This window comes from Pseudophryne corroboree, chromosome 6, assembly GCF_028390025.1.
Source record: "Pseudophryne corroboree isolate aPseCor3 chromosome 6, aPseCor3.hap2, whole genome shotgun sequence".
NCBI classification, from domain to species: domain Eukaryota; kingdom Metazoa; phylum Chordata; class Amphibia; order Anura; family Myobatrachidae; genus Pseudophryne; species Pseudophryne corroboree.
Genome location: NC_086449.1, coordinates 520,775,849 through 520,791,195, shown reverse-complemented (window position 1 = coordinate 520,791,195; position 15,347 = coordinate 520,775,849). Strand labels below are relative to the sequence as shown.

At 43.4% G+C, this 15,347-nt stretch overlaps 1 protein-coding gene across 1 annotated transcript in view; it reads left to right on the top strand.

Moving 5' to 3' along the window:
- Positions 1 to 9,647, top strand: part of RAP1B (RAP1B, member of RAS oncogene family) — a 174,942-nt gene extending 165,295 nt beyond the window's left edge. Inside the window, exons 6-8 of the mRNA XM_063927511.1 lie at positions 1,902 to 2,045; positions 3,604 to 3,719; positions 7,593 to 9,647. Of these exons, the coding sequence (XP_063783581.1) occupies positions 1,902 to 2,045; positions 3,604 to 3,690 (231 nt within the window). The 3' untranslated portion in view covers positions 3,691 to 3,719; positions 7,593 to 9,647. The remainder of the gene's footprint in view (positions 1 to 1,901; positions 2,046 to 3,603; positions 3,720 to 7,592) is intronic.
- The last annotated feature ends 5,700 nt before the right edge of the window (positions 9,648 to 15,347 follow it).

Sequence of the window (15,347 nt, the reverse complement as noted above, 5' to 3'; positions counted from 1 at the left end):
GTGGTACTGCATTACTGAAATGTGCAGTAAATAAACATGAAGATTCCAAAGTTAGTGGCTTTCTGTGCGTTAAACGAAAGGAACGCACGTGTGTTTCATGTTATATACTTCAAACCACACCATTTATAACCCTCCATCACTTCCTACCCCCTCCACCTGGTAATCAAAAACACCAGTCTGTGTGCAGAAAATATGTTGCTTTGGAGACATAGGTCTGTAGGGCCGTCATTGGCAAATACATTTGGACATCTGAAGGTATACTTGTAGAGAATTTCCTAAGCTGGGATGTGTGTTGCTGGAGATGTGACTTTGTTATGTACTCTTCACTCCTACTTTATAGCACTGACATCACTGCATATGGATATATAGATTTTATGTCATTGGTGCATGTTCACATATAACTACTGTAATAGTTATTGCATGTATTCATTTCTCAAGGGAAAATAATCTTGTGTGGCAAAATTGTGTATTTCTTTTTAAATTGGTAGTTAGACCAGTGTAATGACATTGTCACCACATCCTCCCAATATGTGCAGTGAATGTACAGAGTGCAGTTCTTGTTAATGTGGTTTTCCTTTCCCAGTATTGTTACATGTACACAGCATCAGCAATATAATGTTCTTGTAAATAAACAAGGGCACTGGTTACTAGGGAAATGATAGGTGGTCTTTTATTGATTCGGCCCAAAAAATGACTGCTTCTCTCTTTTAAAGAAACTCCTTGTGGTGTGGGGACATTTCAAACACATGTAAATGTTATAAAAATACTTTCTCATACAAGTTAAATTTTTGTTAGCTTTAAACGATTTGTCTAATCTGTACATCTGTTACCTGAATCTCTGTAGAACGATCATGGTCTTTTATTTGAGCATACATCCTACCCAACTACAGCATTATCTCTTGACACTAGCAGTATTAATGTCCCCAGCATATAAAGCTATTTGTGCTGCTGAATTCAATGCCACAAATGTTGGGGGGAGTGGGGACCGGGCTTGTGCAGAGAACATCATCCTCTCAGTCCAAACCTCAATCTCAGAAATGATGCAGATGACCTTAGAAAAGTGATAGTTTATCTAACAAATTATAAACCAGTCAGGATTTGGGTCTGTTGAGGCTGTTATATCCATTTTGCAATGTCTACTACAAATACGATTTCACATTCATGTGTTGGCCTACAAGACTAAAACGTGTGTAGTATTGTATGCCGGTGGCCAGGCTCCCGGCAACCAGCATACCGGCGCCGGAATCCCGACCGCTGGCATACCGACAGTGTGGCGAGCGCAAATGAGCACCACGTGCGCCACGCTATTTATTTCCCTTCCAGGGGGTTCATGGACCCCCAAGAGGGAGATAAAGTGTCGGTATGCCGGCTGTCTGGATTCCGGCGCCGGTATACTGTGCGCCAGGATCCTGACAGCCGGCAAACTGAAGACAACCCGACTAAATGTGGAGGGTGTTCTACTGATCCTGGCTGTTAAATAATTCTTTAAACGTGAGTACAGATGTGTCCTCTTACATCTTTGCTTCGTGCGATACAAGTCGCGTTACACAGAACACGAGTGTCGCGTGACTCAGTAGCACCGAGCATCTTTCTTGCATTTTTTTTTCAGCGAAAATGCATCTTAGATGTAAAGTAATACAATAGGATGCACAAGCAGCTTCAGCTGATTAAAATGATACACAGCATGCCTATATTTTGTGTGTGACTGCGACTGTATTTGCATACAAAATGCTATGCTACAGTGTTTTCCTGGAAAACACTGTAATGTGCACTTCAGATGCTGTTAGAGCTAATGAGACTCGCCGCGGTCATTGCGCGACTTCAAGGGCTGTTTAGCGTGACTGCAACAAGAATGTAAGAGGACGCATCTGTAGATATCTTACAAGAGTTCTTCTATTTAGGTGCCAATGATTCTGGTTGGGAACAAGTGTGACTTGGAAGATGAAAGGGTTGTGGGCAAAGAACAGGGGCAGAACCTAGCGAGACAGTGGAACAACTGCGCATTCCTGGAGTCTTCTGCCAAATCCAAGATTAATGTCAATGAGGTAAGTTAAATGGACTCTTCACAAGTGTCCATTGCGACAGTGTTGCAATTATATTGGTGCTAGAAATTCTGATGACATTATCAAGATAGCGCATAGTAGGAGCGTTATGCTAGAATTTTATTTTAGTCCACCATTGTACCGGTACTAACCTTTTATTTTTATGAATCACTGTTTTGCTTTATTGGGTTTTTAATATAATATCTGGTCTTTGTTGATATAGTGAAAAGGGGTAGGGACTTGGATGGAGCACCCTATTGTTAAATATAATAAGAGGTGCAATCATGCTGAGACTTATAGTGCCCTGTAGGAAAAAGATAATGCTGGTATGCACTTAGAACACTAATAGCTGAAATAGATGTAATAAACTCTGCAAATAACATGGCGTATAATTGGCCAAACTTGTGAGCCAATCCACCACGTCAAGGTGAACTCCCATCAGATGGGCCTTTAACATTACTAATACTAAATGTAAATTTATCAATGACTTACCATAATAGTGCCCCTTAACCACTTGCCTGGCATGGTCGACCAGTCAGATAAACACTGTTAGCAGTGTCAGGGAAGAGAAACCCTCACCCAGTGTTTGCCGTGCTGCCGATCACTGTTGATCGGTCAGCACGGCAGTTACCATTGTTACCGATCTTCCTGCCCGATGTTTGAGGAAAAATATTTTACAAAATAAATCCCATCCCCCAAAAAATAAATAATTTTTTTTTTTTACTAAAATCATTTTGGATAAGGTTACATTCGTGTTCCTCACCTAATTCACGTATTTAAATAAACACGACAATTTTGGAGTGGTATTTGGGGGAGAAAATCGTCCCGTTAAGGGGTTAATATGTAAACAGCTATGTAGAACCTGTGCTGATTACAATCACCTAAGGGCAGATGGCAGGGATACTTGTACTTAGCAGAAGGAACTATCTACTTTCAAGTGCATATTATATACACAAATACAGGGGAGGGACTAAAACCGCACACCCTGAGTGTTAACCTATAAATAGAGGTGCTACCATGCTGAGATCATGCTGTTTTGACATAGTGACGAAAAAGGCCATTGACCCTGTAACAATTAGACTAATGCCTACATTTAAAACCAAGTTGTACCCATAGGTCTGTTCTGGTCACCAATTGTTAAAACAGAAAATCCTCAAATTGGGCGAAACTGAAATATACATGATAGGTTTAGTTTGCAAAGCGGATAAGGAACACTTTTCTACCATTTGAGTAACCTTGCTCGCTACATCCTGAAATCCAGAGCTCCTCAAGCAGATTATATATAAAATGGCTTAATCCAGAGGTTCCCAAACGCGGTCCTCAAGGCACCCCAACAGTCCTGGTTTTAAATGTATCCATGCTTGGCCACGGGTGACTTAGTTAGCACATTAGTCAATTTGATTTAACCATCTGTGCTGAGACATGGATATACCTAAATCCTAGACTGTTGGGGTGCCTTGAGGACTGCGTTTGGGAACCTCTGCCTTAATCTATCCATTTGCTATGAATGGATGAGCTTTATGCTAACTTTTTTAGTTCTAAACAATGTTTGTGTTTACAGATTTTTTATGATCTTGTGCGACAAATTAACAGAAAAACTCCTGTACCGGGCAAGGCACGCAAAAAATCAACATGTCAGCTGCTTTAATACACAGACGTGCAGTAGCTCTGAGCCAGGTAAATCACTGTTTCATGGTTATGTCTATCAATTGATGGAAGGTGTTTCTCCTCTACTTGACCATTATGATAGATGTGGTTGAATAAACCTGTTCACTTTCTTTAATTAAAGGATCTGTTTCTAACAGGATTTCACGATGACAAAATATCCATGCATACAGTACTGTATACGGGCATGTTTTAAGAAGTTAGTGGACCTGAGGTTTAGTGCTTCATTTCTCCCATATGTATTCCTCTAAACATTTTTGACTAGAGCATTGGGATTCTGTGATCATTATCATGGTGATCTGGGTCATGGCAACATTGCCAGATCATCCCTTTTAATAGAGAGGACACAGGTTCTGTGGCTGATTTAATACCAGGTGAGATGGTGTCTAAATGTCAGCCATCCACGGATCCTGTGTCATTCATGTGTCACTTGTGAAAGGGATGCTCTGGCAACCCTGCTTCCTTCCCTAAAAGTTTCATTAATACTGCTTTCACTTGCTCCTGGTACATGCAGCATTGAAAGGCCATTTCTTAGTGGGACTATATTCCAAATGTCTTGCAAAGTTCTTTTATGCAAGGACTGCCCTACCACAATTAGTACAGATGGCAGACTTTGGCATGAAGCTGATATCCTAATCTCTGCTACTTTGCCAGATCTAAGAATGTTAGGACCCTGTTTGTAAAAGGTTTCAGGTATTCACCATCTAGAAAGTTGAGTAACCAGGCAACACTCTAGGGACCAAATGTAGTATCTTGTACGTTACAGGGAATGCAGATGTTTCTGTAATTGAGCTGCAATGTGTAAAGTAGCACATTTTTTTGAAGGCAAAACCAGGTTGGCTTTGCTTCTGAAAACAGTAGCTGCTGTAAATCTTGCAGCTGAATATCCAAAACACTTTCCGCAACCCGCAAGCTATTAAATTTGGCCCTAGGTCATTTTTAATAAATAGGCCTGCTTTCCCACAATTATACCTGCCATTAAAATATCAGTGCCCATAATTGATGCAGAGAACCGACCTTGCATTATTGGGCCCTACAATATATAATGGGCATCATCAACCCTAAATTACATTACAAGCTTCACATTTGAGACACCATATTACATAAATAGCTTCACCATCCAATCAGCCCAACCATTAAATCAGTAGCACCAAATATTTATTAATAATAATAATAATAATACCTACTTGCAACAAGCCCCAATGTTGAAAATGAATGATATTCACATTTGACCAGCCCTGACATTACATTTTAAGCATCCAGAATCAATAAATATCACCCAGCATGCCTTGATATTGGTAGTATTCACATTTAATATGTTCATCTATCCACCTCTCATTCAAATCGCATAGTTAGTATTTACTTGTACAGGTTGAGTCTCCCTTATCCAAAATGCTTGGGACCAGAGGTATTTTGGATATCGGATTTTTCCGTATTTTGGAATAATTGCATACCATAATTAGATATCATGGTGATGGGAACTAAATCTAAGCACAGAATGCATTTGTTACATATACACCTTATACACACAGCCTGAAGGTCATTTTAGCCAATATTTTTTATAACTTTGTGCATTAAACAAAGTGTGTACATTCACACAATTCATTTATGCTTCATATACAACTTATACACAGCCTGAAGGTCATTTAATACAATATTTTTAATAACTTTGTGTATTAAACAAAGTTTGTGTACATTGAGCCATCAGAAAACAAAGGTTTCAATATCTCACTCTCACTCAGAAAAGTCCGTATTTCGGAATATTTGGATATGGGATACTCAACCTGTAATATATAGCCATCCTTAGCTCCGAAGTCAGCCTCACAATCAATTAATAGCCTTCAACTCACCCACACGTTAAATAAGTAGGCCAGCCATCCTAACCTTAAATCAATAGGCATCACTATATCAATATTAAATATCAGCTGCCATCACGTAAAAAACCTCCACTATTCTCTGACTATCGCCAGCCCACTATCAATTGATTAGCCCCCACATTCACCATTAAATGAAGCCACTACCTACACTGTATACTTTATTGCCCTGGCCTCTTGAAATTAAATTGACAGACTCTGAACTCTGCTTAGTAGTGTGAATGGCTGCAAACCAAAATGTTGTTTTATCAACCATGCCGTAACATTTTTTGGATTGGCAGTCAAAACGGACAGCTATTTGAGCAACTTTAGCTATTTATGTAATAAAAACTCCAATGTTTTATTATTATTACCAGTTATCTATGTAGCGCACACATATTCCGCAGCACTTTACAGGTAATATTTGGCCATTCACATCAGTCCCTGTCCTAGTGGAGTTTAGAATCTATATTCCCTGTCACATGCACACGCTTACACACTAGGGTTAACTTTTGTTGGGAGACAACCTACCAGAATATTTTTAGATTGTGGGAATCCGCTGTACCTAGCGGAAACCCATCCAAGCACGGGGAGAATATACAAACTCCACACACTTAGGGCCATGGCGGGAATCTTGCCCATGACCTCAGTGCTGTGAGGCAGTAATGCTAACCACTACAACAACCATGCTACATTATTATTTTTCACACATACTCCTATGTAAGGAGAAAAGTATGTCTGGGGTCTGGGACTCAAGGTCGACACCTGAAATAGGTCGACATGGACAAAAGGTCAACATGAGAAAAGGTCGACATGAGTTTTTTATGTTTTTCTAGTGTTGTCTTCTCCGTAATGTGACCGGGAACCCCTCGCATGGCTCGCTCCGCTCGCCATGCTTCGGACAAGGTGCCTCGCTCCACTACCACTGTGCTCGGCACAGGTTACCATTCCCAATTGTAGTCCACGTGGATCGTAAATTGTTTGAAAAAGTTTGAAGAATAAAAAAATGTGAAACTCATGTTGACCTTTTTCCATGTCGACCTTGTTCATGTCGATCTTTTGTCCATGTCGACCTAAGGGGTGTGTTGACCAAAGTGGTGTCGACCTTGTCCAGATATTCCAAGAGAAAGTGTATCTTGCATTTGCAGTAGAAAAGTCAGTAATAGGAAGGAATTTTAATTACAAAACTGTTACAGATCTGAAAGACCCAGGCACCACACATTGCATGTGCAGAAAGGGAATACTCATTCTGTGTGTTGTCACTTGTTACAGGTCTGAAAGACCCAGGCACCACACATTGCATGTGCAGAAAGGGAATACTCATTCTGTGTGTTGTCACTTGTTACAGGTCTGAAAGACCCAGGCACCACACATTGCATGTGCAGAAAGGGAATACTCATTCTGTGTGTTGTCACTTGTTACAGGTCTGAAAGACCCAGGCACCACACATTGCATGTGCAGAAAGGGAATACTCATTCTGTGTGTTGTCACTTGTTACAGGTCTGAAAGACCCAGGCACCACACATTGCATGTGCAGAAAGGGAATACTCATTCTGTGTGTTGTCACTTGTTACAGGTCTGAAAGACCCAGGCACCACACATTGCATGTGCAGAAAGCGAATACTCATTCTGTGTGTTGTCACTTGTTACAGGTCTGAAAGACCCAGGCACCACACATTGCATGTGCAGAAAGGGAATACTCATTCTGTGTGTTGTCACTTGTTACAGGTCTGAAAGACCCAGGCACCACACATTGCATGTGCAGAAAGGGAATACTCATTCTGTGTGTTGTCACTTGTTACAGGTCTGAAAGACCCAGGCACCACACATTGCATGTGCAGAAAGGGAATACTCATTCTGTGTGTTGTCACTTGTTACAGGTCTGAAAGACCCAGGCACCACACATTGCATGTGCAGAAAGGGAATACTCATTCTGTGTGTTGTCACTTGTTACAGGTCTGAAAGACCCAGGCACCACACATTGCATGTGCAGAAAGCGAATACTCATTCTGTGTGTTGTCACTTGTTACAGGTCTGAAGAACTGTTGTGCAACAACAGTGCCAGCATTCCAACTCAAATTACCCTGTTAACAACTCCAATGGACTTTCCTGTGGTGGTAACCCTTACACAATATGGATGGAAGTTGCAAGCTCAGATTGTGTACCATCAGATCCCCTCCTAAGTCACAAGAAAGATGCCTGCTTCGAAATGTTCTTCACGTATGCAACTGGGAACAACAGAGCCCACATCCAGTATTACTGCTAACAGACATTGTTCACCCAGCAATGTTTTCACACGTGCAGAAACGTGTACTGTATTCTTTCACAAGCCCTTCCTTTCTATCGGAGTGTACAATGAAAAGCACCACTATTTTAGCTTACTAAACAAGAAAGTCCAAAGAGCTCCGCTATAGACTACTCCTGATGATCTTGCATCTTTGGTATTTGTAGCTTCTTGTAACTATTTTTTCCCTCCCTTTAAAGAAATACGAGAGCAACATCTATTGTGTTGTACAAAGTGCTTCTCACAACTATGATTTATTTTCCTTACTTTTCCTTCACTCATGTCTAGGGAATCCTGTGGAGACTTTATTGCGCCCCTTCTGGAAGCAAAAGGAGTCGTTACAATAAATGTATTTCTTGTAGTCGGTCTTTGTTGAACATTCTGCCTTTAATATCTCTTTGGAGGGACATTCCTAAGTTCCTTTTACTTTTATTAACCAAGTGGTTCCATTTCCCCACTCTTTGTTTACATAGGGAATAATGTTTATAGATGTGTATACAGTGGGGGTCTACAACAAGAAGTGTATATTTTAAGAGTTCTTTTATAATGATTTATTCATATTTTGTAAATCATTTTCAGGCTTCTGCAGCTGTAGATTCTCACTGTGAGACAGTGTCCTTTTCCCCGCTTGCTGTCATTCATATGTGTATTTGCAATACCAAATATACAGATTTAGTACCTTTTTCCTGTCAGTGGTTGTTTCACATGTGTAATGTTTTGGTTGCGTTGTTAAATGGTGGAAGAGTCCAGTGGATGTGAATGTGGGACGTAATTTTAAATCATGTGTTGTTGGTCACCAGGCCTACATAGCAGTAATTAACCTTTTTTTGCAGATTTATTTATCAATGCCTTCTTGCTTTGTATGCATTAACGTTTGGGTGTAAAGATTGTGTATATACAACCCAACAGGGAAACACAGTAATCCAATTGACCAACCTAATGCTACAGCTTCTTTGAGGTGGCCAAATGTAAACTTAAAAGCCTTAAATAAAGTGGTGCAATTTTGTATAACGTAACATCAGTTCAGTAAATTTGGATTGCCTTACAAGGGCCCACACTATAATTATCTGCCACTTGTTTTCTGCAGTGTATTAAGCACTCTGACGTCACTTAAGTGCACCTCATACACACTGCAATCTCACCCTCTCTTGTGCCATAGCATGCACATCATTATATTGGGCCCTCCAGTAGAGTAATCCATGCTGCAGAATTATATATTGGCATTTCATGGAAGTCAGTGCTGTTCATTGTTCTGAAAGATCTATGTAGCAGTATGACAAACAGGGCACTTCTTGCAAACATCGCAAGTACAGTAGGTGGAAAACATAATTTGACGACGGTTTATTGAATGAGTTGCAGGTGTTTGTGTTCACATTGTGCATTAAAGGTCAATTATCATTTATTTTTTTCCTCCTGTTTATTTTGTCCAGGCAGCAAACTAAACGGATGCAGGGGTTTGAAGATAGATTCTATTTAATCCTAGAGTCTTCATGTAACTTTTATTTGCAATGCCTCACTGGCAGCCTGTTACCCAACTCATTTCCCCATTGCTTTCAGATTTGTTCCTCCCCATTGAAAATTTAAATCTGAACTCTGCTTATACACAGACATAAATAAAATACTGTTCTTTCTTGTATGCAAATTTGTCTCATGATCTCTAACTGAAAGGCTGTGGCATGTCTTCTTCAAATCTGTTTACTAGCTCCATTTATAGTATCTAGCCACAACATATGTCTAAATCTGTAGTGTCTGTTATAAGCAAAGAGTCTTTTTCACCAAAATAAAAAAAGTATTTGGAATTTATGTGCGATTATTCATACTTCACCAAAATGAATAGTATATGTTTAACCATTTAACTGACAATTTCCCCCCCCCCCAAAAAAAACGTTCAGAAATTGTAGTGTGTTTTTTCTGGGGTTTTTTAATGAGTGAATTAGGTGAAGACATGAATTTAACCTTATCCAAAATGGTTTTAGTTAGAGAAAAAAAAAAGGTGTTTTTTATTTTTTATTTTTCTCAAACATCGGTTGGGAAGATTGGTAACATTGCAACGTTACTTTTTACACTCCAGACAGCTGCCAGGTACACTGGGGGGGGGGAGGGGGGTGGTGGTGGCTTACACTTTCCCAGCAGCTGCTATTGTCAGCAGCTGCTGTATTAGGGGGAGTCCTGCCGTGCTGACCGATCAGCAGTGATCGGCAGCACGGCAAACACCTCTGAGAGCAGCAACTGAGGGAAGTTTCCCTTCCCTGCCGCTGCTAACACTATTTATCTGACTGGTCGCATCCTGTGCGACCAGGTCAGATAAAGCACTTGCTGGTATGGTCGCATCTGGTGCGACCATGCCAGGCAAGTGGTTAAGTACCATTCCTGTATGGTGTATGTAGCTCCCAATTAATGGTAAGCAGTTGGATGTGGAATCTGGAAACAAAAAAAAAAACCTGAGCCAGCCATGTTGATGTTGGGCAGCTAGCCTGAACACAGCACCCTAATGATGCTTTAGTTGAGAAGCGTTATCAGACGACTCCTGTGTGCGGCCTGCTTCACTGCTTTTATTCCTGAGGTTGCAAGACTGAATAGAGGAATGCACTTATCTGGGATGGCTTTTGTAAAAAGGTTTACTACTCTTTATTTACATTTTCTCTTATGTCCTAGTGCAGTGGTTTCCAAACTTTTTTGAATCACGGTGCCCTAGAATATCAGAATTTTTTCACGGCACCCCTAGGCCAAAAATTTCTTAGAGAAATTTAGAAAGAAATATTACATTAAGTAGATCGCGTTTATATGTCATCCTTAGGGTCAGTTATGTGGTGAGGGACAAGATTTGCTTCTGTTTGGCCACATATTTTATGACTGGCAGCCACCAGCACTGGTTTTACCTATTATATTGACCATTAATAATTTGAATTGGTCCTGGACCACCAACCCAGGGCACCCCTGCAAGTGTCCCGAGGCACCCCAGGGAGCCACGGCACACAGTTTGGGAACCTCTGTCCTAGTGGATACAGGGGATATGTACTTCAGTACCATGGGGTATAGATCGGGTCCACTGGAGCCTGGCCCTTTAAAACCTTTAGAGAGAGTGTGTGTGTGTGTGTGTGTGTGTGTGTGTGTGTGTGTGTGTGTGTGTGTGTGTGTGTGTGTGTGTGTGCTGGCTCCTCACCTCTATGCCCCTCCTACCAGACTCAGTTTAGAAAAATGTGCCCAAGGAGCCTGGGGCATTTCTCTGGAGCTCCAGAGAGTTTCCTTTATTTTTTATTTTAGTTATTTTCAGGTAGCCCTGGTTGGCAACCAGGCCTACCTACTTCGTGGTACTTAGAGGGGGGACTGAACCAACCTCCTGAGGGTTAATAGTTCGTAATCCCAGCTGACAGGACACTGAGCTCCTGAGGCGCTGATCACACATCGTTAGTATGTGTGCCCACGCTGACAGCTAGCCGCCACCATATGCCAAAGATCAAGATGCGTTGAGTGTTACACTGGGGTTCCCGGTGCAGCTTTGGCGGCTTGTCACGCGGCGGTCACAGGCCACGAGCTGCGGTGCCTGTTGCGGACAAAACTGTCTCTCCTCAGCAGTGCTCACTGTCAGACAAGGCTTTGTGCGTGTACTGTTATGGTTTCACTGTGTATAATATGGCCAGTATAAAAACAAACTACAAGGACTGCGCGCCATTGCAAGGGGTGGGGCTTCCCGAAGCGGGACCAGAGGCGGGAAGGCACCATTTCCTGCTGCTGCGGATCATCAAGGCTGCATGCACGCTGCTCCTCCGGGGACTCACGCTGTTACAGACTTCTGTCCTGGTACCAGGGGGTCATAGCAAGGGGGGAGCTCTCCTGCACTTATACAGGTTGTATACTAACATTCACACATTAGGCTGCTGTGTGTGTTTGTTGGTGTCCGTTTCCTCAGTGTCACTCCAGGGGCTCTCTAGGGTCTGTGTGGAGGTGTTTTCAGTGAGCTGCGTTGTATTTTCAGTTGTGTAAATATGTCTGTGGACATGGTTATGTGTGCTGCTTGTAACGCTACCCCTTCCTTAGCGGGGTCCCTAATGTGTGAACAATGTTCCTTATCTTCACAGGGACACAGTTCACAGGCACCTGACTGGTTAGATAATTTATATGCATGATTCAAAATGTCAATTCAGAATTGGCTGCAGCTTAAAAGGAGAGACAGGTGTTGAATCAGTCTATTGATTGTATGGCTAAAGCAGCAGATACCAGAAAGGCTTCTCAGCCCCTCTGTTGGCTTTACATAAGCGCTCACTGCCACAGGTGCTCCAGTCTGATTCTGATCAGCCTGATGTGGATGATGATATAGAGGAGGACAGCTCTCTGTCCCCAATGGTGGAGGCCGTCGTTTTTGCTGTAAGAGAGGTTCTTCACATACCGGATCAGGAGGCAGGACCAGATGAGGAGTTGTACTGTAATGTTAGACCAAAGACCTCATCAACTTTTCCTGTGTCTAAGGAGTTCAACTCCCTGACCAGGGAAGCGTGGTTAAACCCTGATAAGAAATTAAAAATTCCTCAGTGGTGGGTTTTTAGCTACCTTTCCACTCCCAGCTAAGGACAGAAAGGTATGGGAACCCCCCCCCCCCCCCCCCCCTGTCAGTCCATACGTCTGTGTCCAGACTGTCTAAGAAATTGGCACTGCCGGTGCCAGGGGCTATATCCCTAAAAGAGCCGGCTGACCGTAAAATTGAGACCACTCTCAAGGCAATTTATATGACAACGTGCGTTGCACAACGACCCACAATAGTTTCTTGGGCAATGGTCAAGTGGTCCGATCATATTATTAATGAATTAGACAATCTGCCCCAGGATGAGGTCATTACTCTGCTGCAACACATACAGGATGCTGCTAATTTTATGAGCGAGGCTATTAAGGAATTGTGTAAGATAAATGACCGCACTACTGCTATGGCTGTTTTGGCACGCAGAGCTCTGTGGTTACGTCAATGGTCAGCGGACGCTGATTCTAAAAAGGGTGTGGAAAATCTTCCCTTTACAGGTGATGCCTTGTTTGGGGATGAATTGAATAAATGGATCTCCCAGGCAACGGCAAGTAAGTCTACCTATCTGCCGTCGGCTGCGCCACCTGCTAGACGTTCTTACACAGTACGCTCCTTGCAGTCCTTTCATGTGGCAAGATTCAGAGGCAAGGGCCGGTGCGTCTCCACCACTCCAAGAGGATCTCGTGGTAAGTCCCGTAAACCTGCAGCTGCTGCCTCCCTGGACCAGACCACCGGATCCCCTGCCGCTAAGCCTTCTGCGTGACGGTTGGCCCCAGCGGCAAGGTGACTTTCAGGTGGGTGCTCGCCTTCAACACTTTGCCCACGTGTGGGCAGAGTCCTGCCGGGATCCTTGGGCGAGGGACCTCATTTCCCTGGATTTTCAAGCACTCCCCTCCTCACAGATTTTTCAAATCGGGCTTGCCAGTTTTACCCGCAGCAAGGGTTACCTTGCAAGAGGCTATTCAAAAACTTTTGCGGACAAGGGTGGTGGTCCTAGTACCACCTCCGTTACGCAAAGGGGTTTTTACTCCAGTCTTTTCGTCGTTCCAAAACCAGCCGGTTCGGTGCGACCCATCTTAAACCTGAAGTCTCTAAACCCGTTTTCTCTATCGTCCTAAGTGGATGCTGGGGTTCCTGAAAGGACCATGGGGAATAGCGGCTCCGCAGGAGACAGGGCACAAAAGTAAAGCTTTTACAGGTCAGGTGGTGTGTACTGGCTCCTCCCCCCATGACCCTCCTCCAGACTCCAGTTAGATTTTTGTGCCCGGCCGAGAAGGGTGCAATTCTAGGTGGCTCTCATAAAGAGCTGCTTAGAGAGTTTAGCTTAGGTTTTTTATTTTACAGTGATTCCTGCTGGCAACAGGATCACTGCAACGAGGGACAGAGGGGAGAAGAAGTGAACTCACCTGCGTGCAGGATGGATTGGCTTCTTGGCTACTGGACATGAAGCTCCAGAGGGACGATCACAGGTACAGCCTGGATGGTCACCGGAGCCACGCCGCCGGCCCACTCACAGATGCTGAAGCAAGAAGAGGTCCAGAATCGGCGGCTGAAGACTCCTGCAGTCTTCTTAAGGTAGCGCACAGCACTGCAGCTGTGCGCCATTTTCCTCTCAGCACACTTCACACGGCAGTCACTGAGGGTGCAGGGCGCTGGGGGGGGGGCGCCCTGGGAGGCAAATGAAAACCTTTAAAAAGGCTAAAAATACCTCACATATAGCCCCAGAGGCTATATGGAGATATTTACCCCTGCCTAAATGTACTAAATAGCGGGAGACGAGCCCGCCGAAAAAGGGGCGGGGCCTATCTCCTCAGCACACGGCGCCATTTTCTGTCACAGCTCCGCTGGTCAGGAAGGCTCCCAGGTCTCTCCACTGCACTGCACTACAGAAACAGGGTATAACAGAGAGGGGGGGCAAAATAAATGGCAATATATTAATATAAAAGCAGCTATAAGGGAGCACTTAATCATAAGGCTATCCCTGTCATATATAGCGCTTTTTGGTGTGTGCTGGCAGACTCTCCCTCTGTCTCCCCAAAGGGCTAGTGGGTCCTGTCTTCGTATAGAGCATTCCCTGTGTGTCTGCTGTGTGTCGGTACGTGTGTGTCGACATGTATGAGGACGTTATTGGTGTGGAGGCGGAGCAATTGCCAAATATGAGGATGTCACCTCCTAGGGGGTCGACACCAGAATGGATGCCTTTATTTGTGGAATTACGGGATAGCGTCAACTCGCTTAAGCAGTCGTTTGCCGACATGAGGCGGCCGGACACTCAATTAGTGCCTGTCCAGGCGCCTCAAACACCGTCAGGGGCTGTAAAACGCCCCTTGCCTCAGTCGGTCGACACAGACCCAGACACAGGCACTGATTCCGGTGGTGAAGGTGACGAATCAACCGTATTTTCCAGTAGGGCCACACGTTATATGATTTTGGCAATAAAGGAGATGTTACATTTAGCTGATACTACAGGTACCACTAAACAGGGTATTATGTGGGGTGTGAAAAAACTACCAGTAGTTTTTACCGAATCAGAAGAATTAAATGACGTGTGTGATGAAGCGTGGGGTGCCCCGATAAAAAACTGCTAATTTCAAAGAAGTTATTGGCTTTATACCCTTTCCCGCCAGAGGTTAGGGAGCGCTGGGAAACACCTCCTAGGGTGGACAAAGCGCTAACACGCTTATCAAAACAAGTGGCGTTACCCTCTCCTGAGACGGCCGCACTTAAAGATCCATCAGATAGGAGGATGGAAAATATCCAAAAAGGTATATACACACATGCAGGTGTTATACTACGACCAGCTATTGCGACTGCCTGGATGTGCAGTGCTGGGGTAGTTTGGTCAGAGTCCCTGATCGAAAATATTGATACCCTGGACAGGGACAATATTTTACTGTCGTTAGAACAAATAAAGGATGCATTTCTTTATATGCGTGATGCACAGGGAGATATCTGCACACTGGCATCACGGGTAAGTGCTATGTCCATTT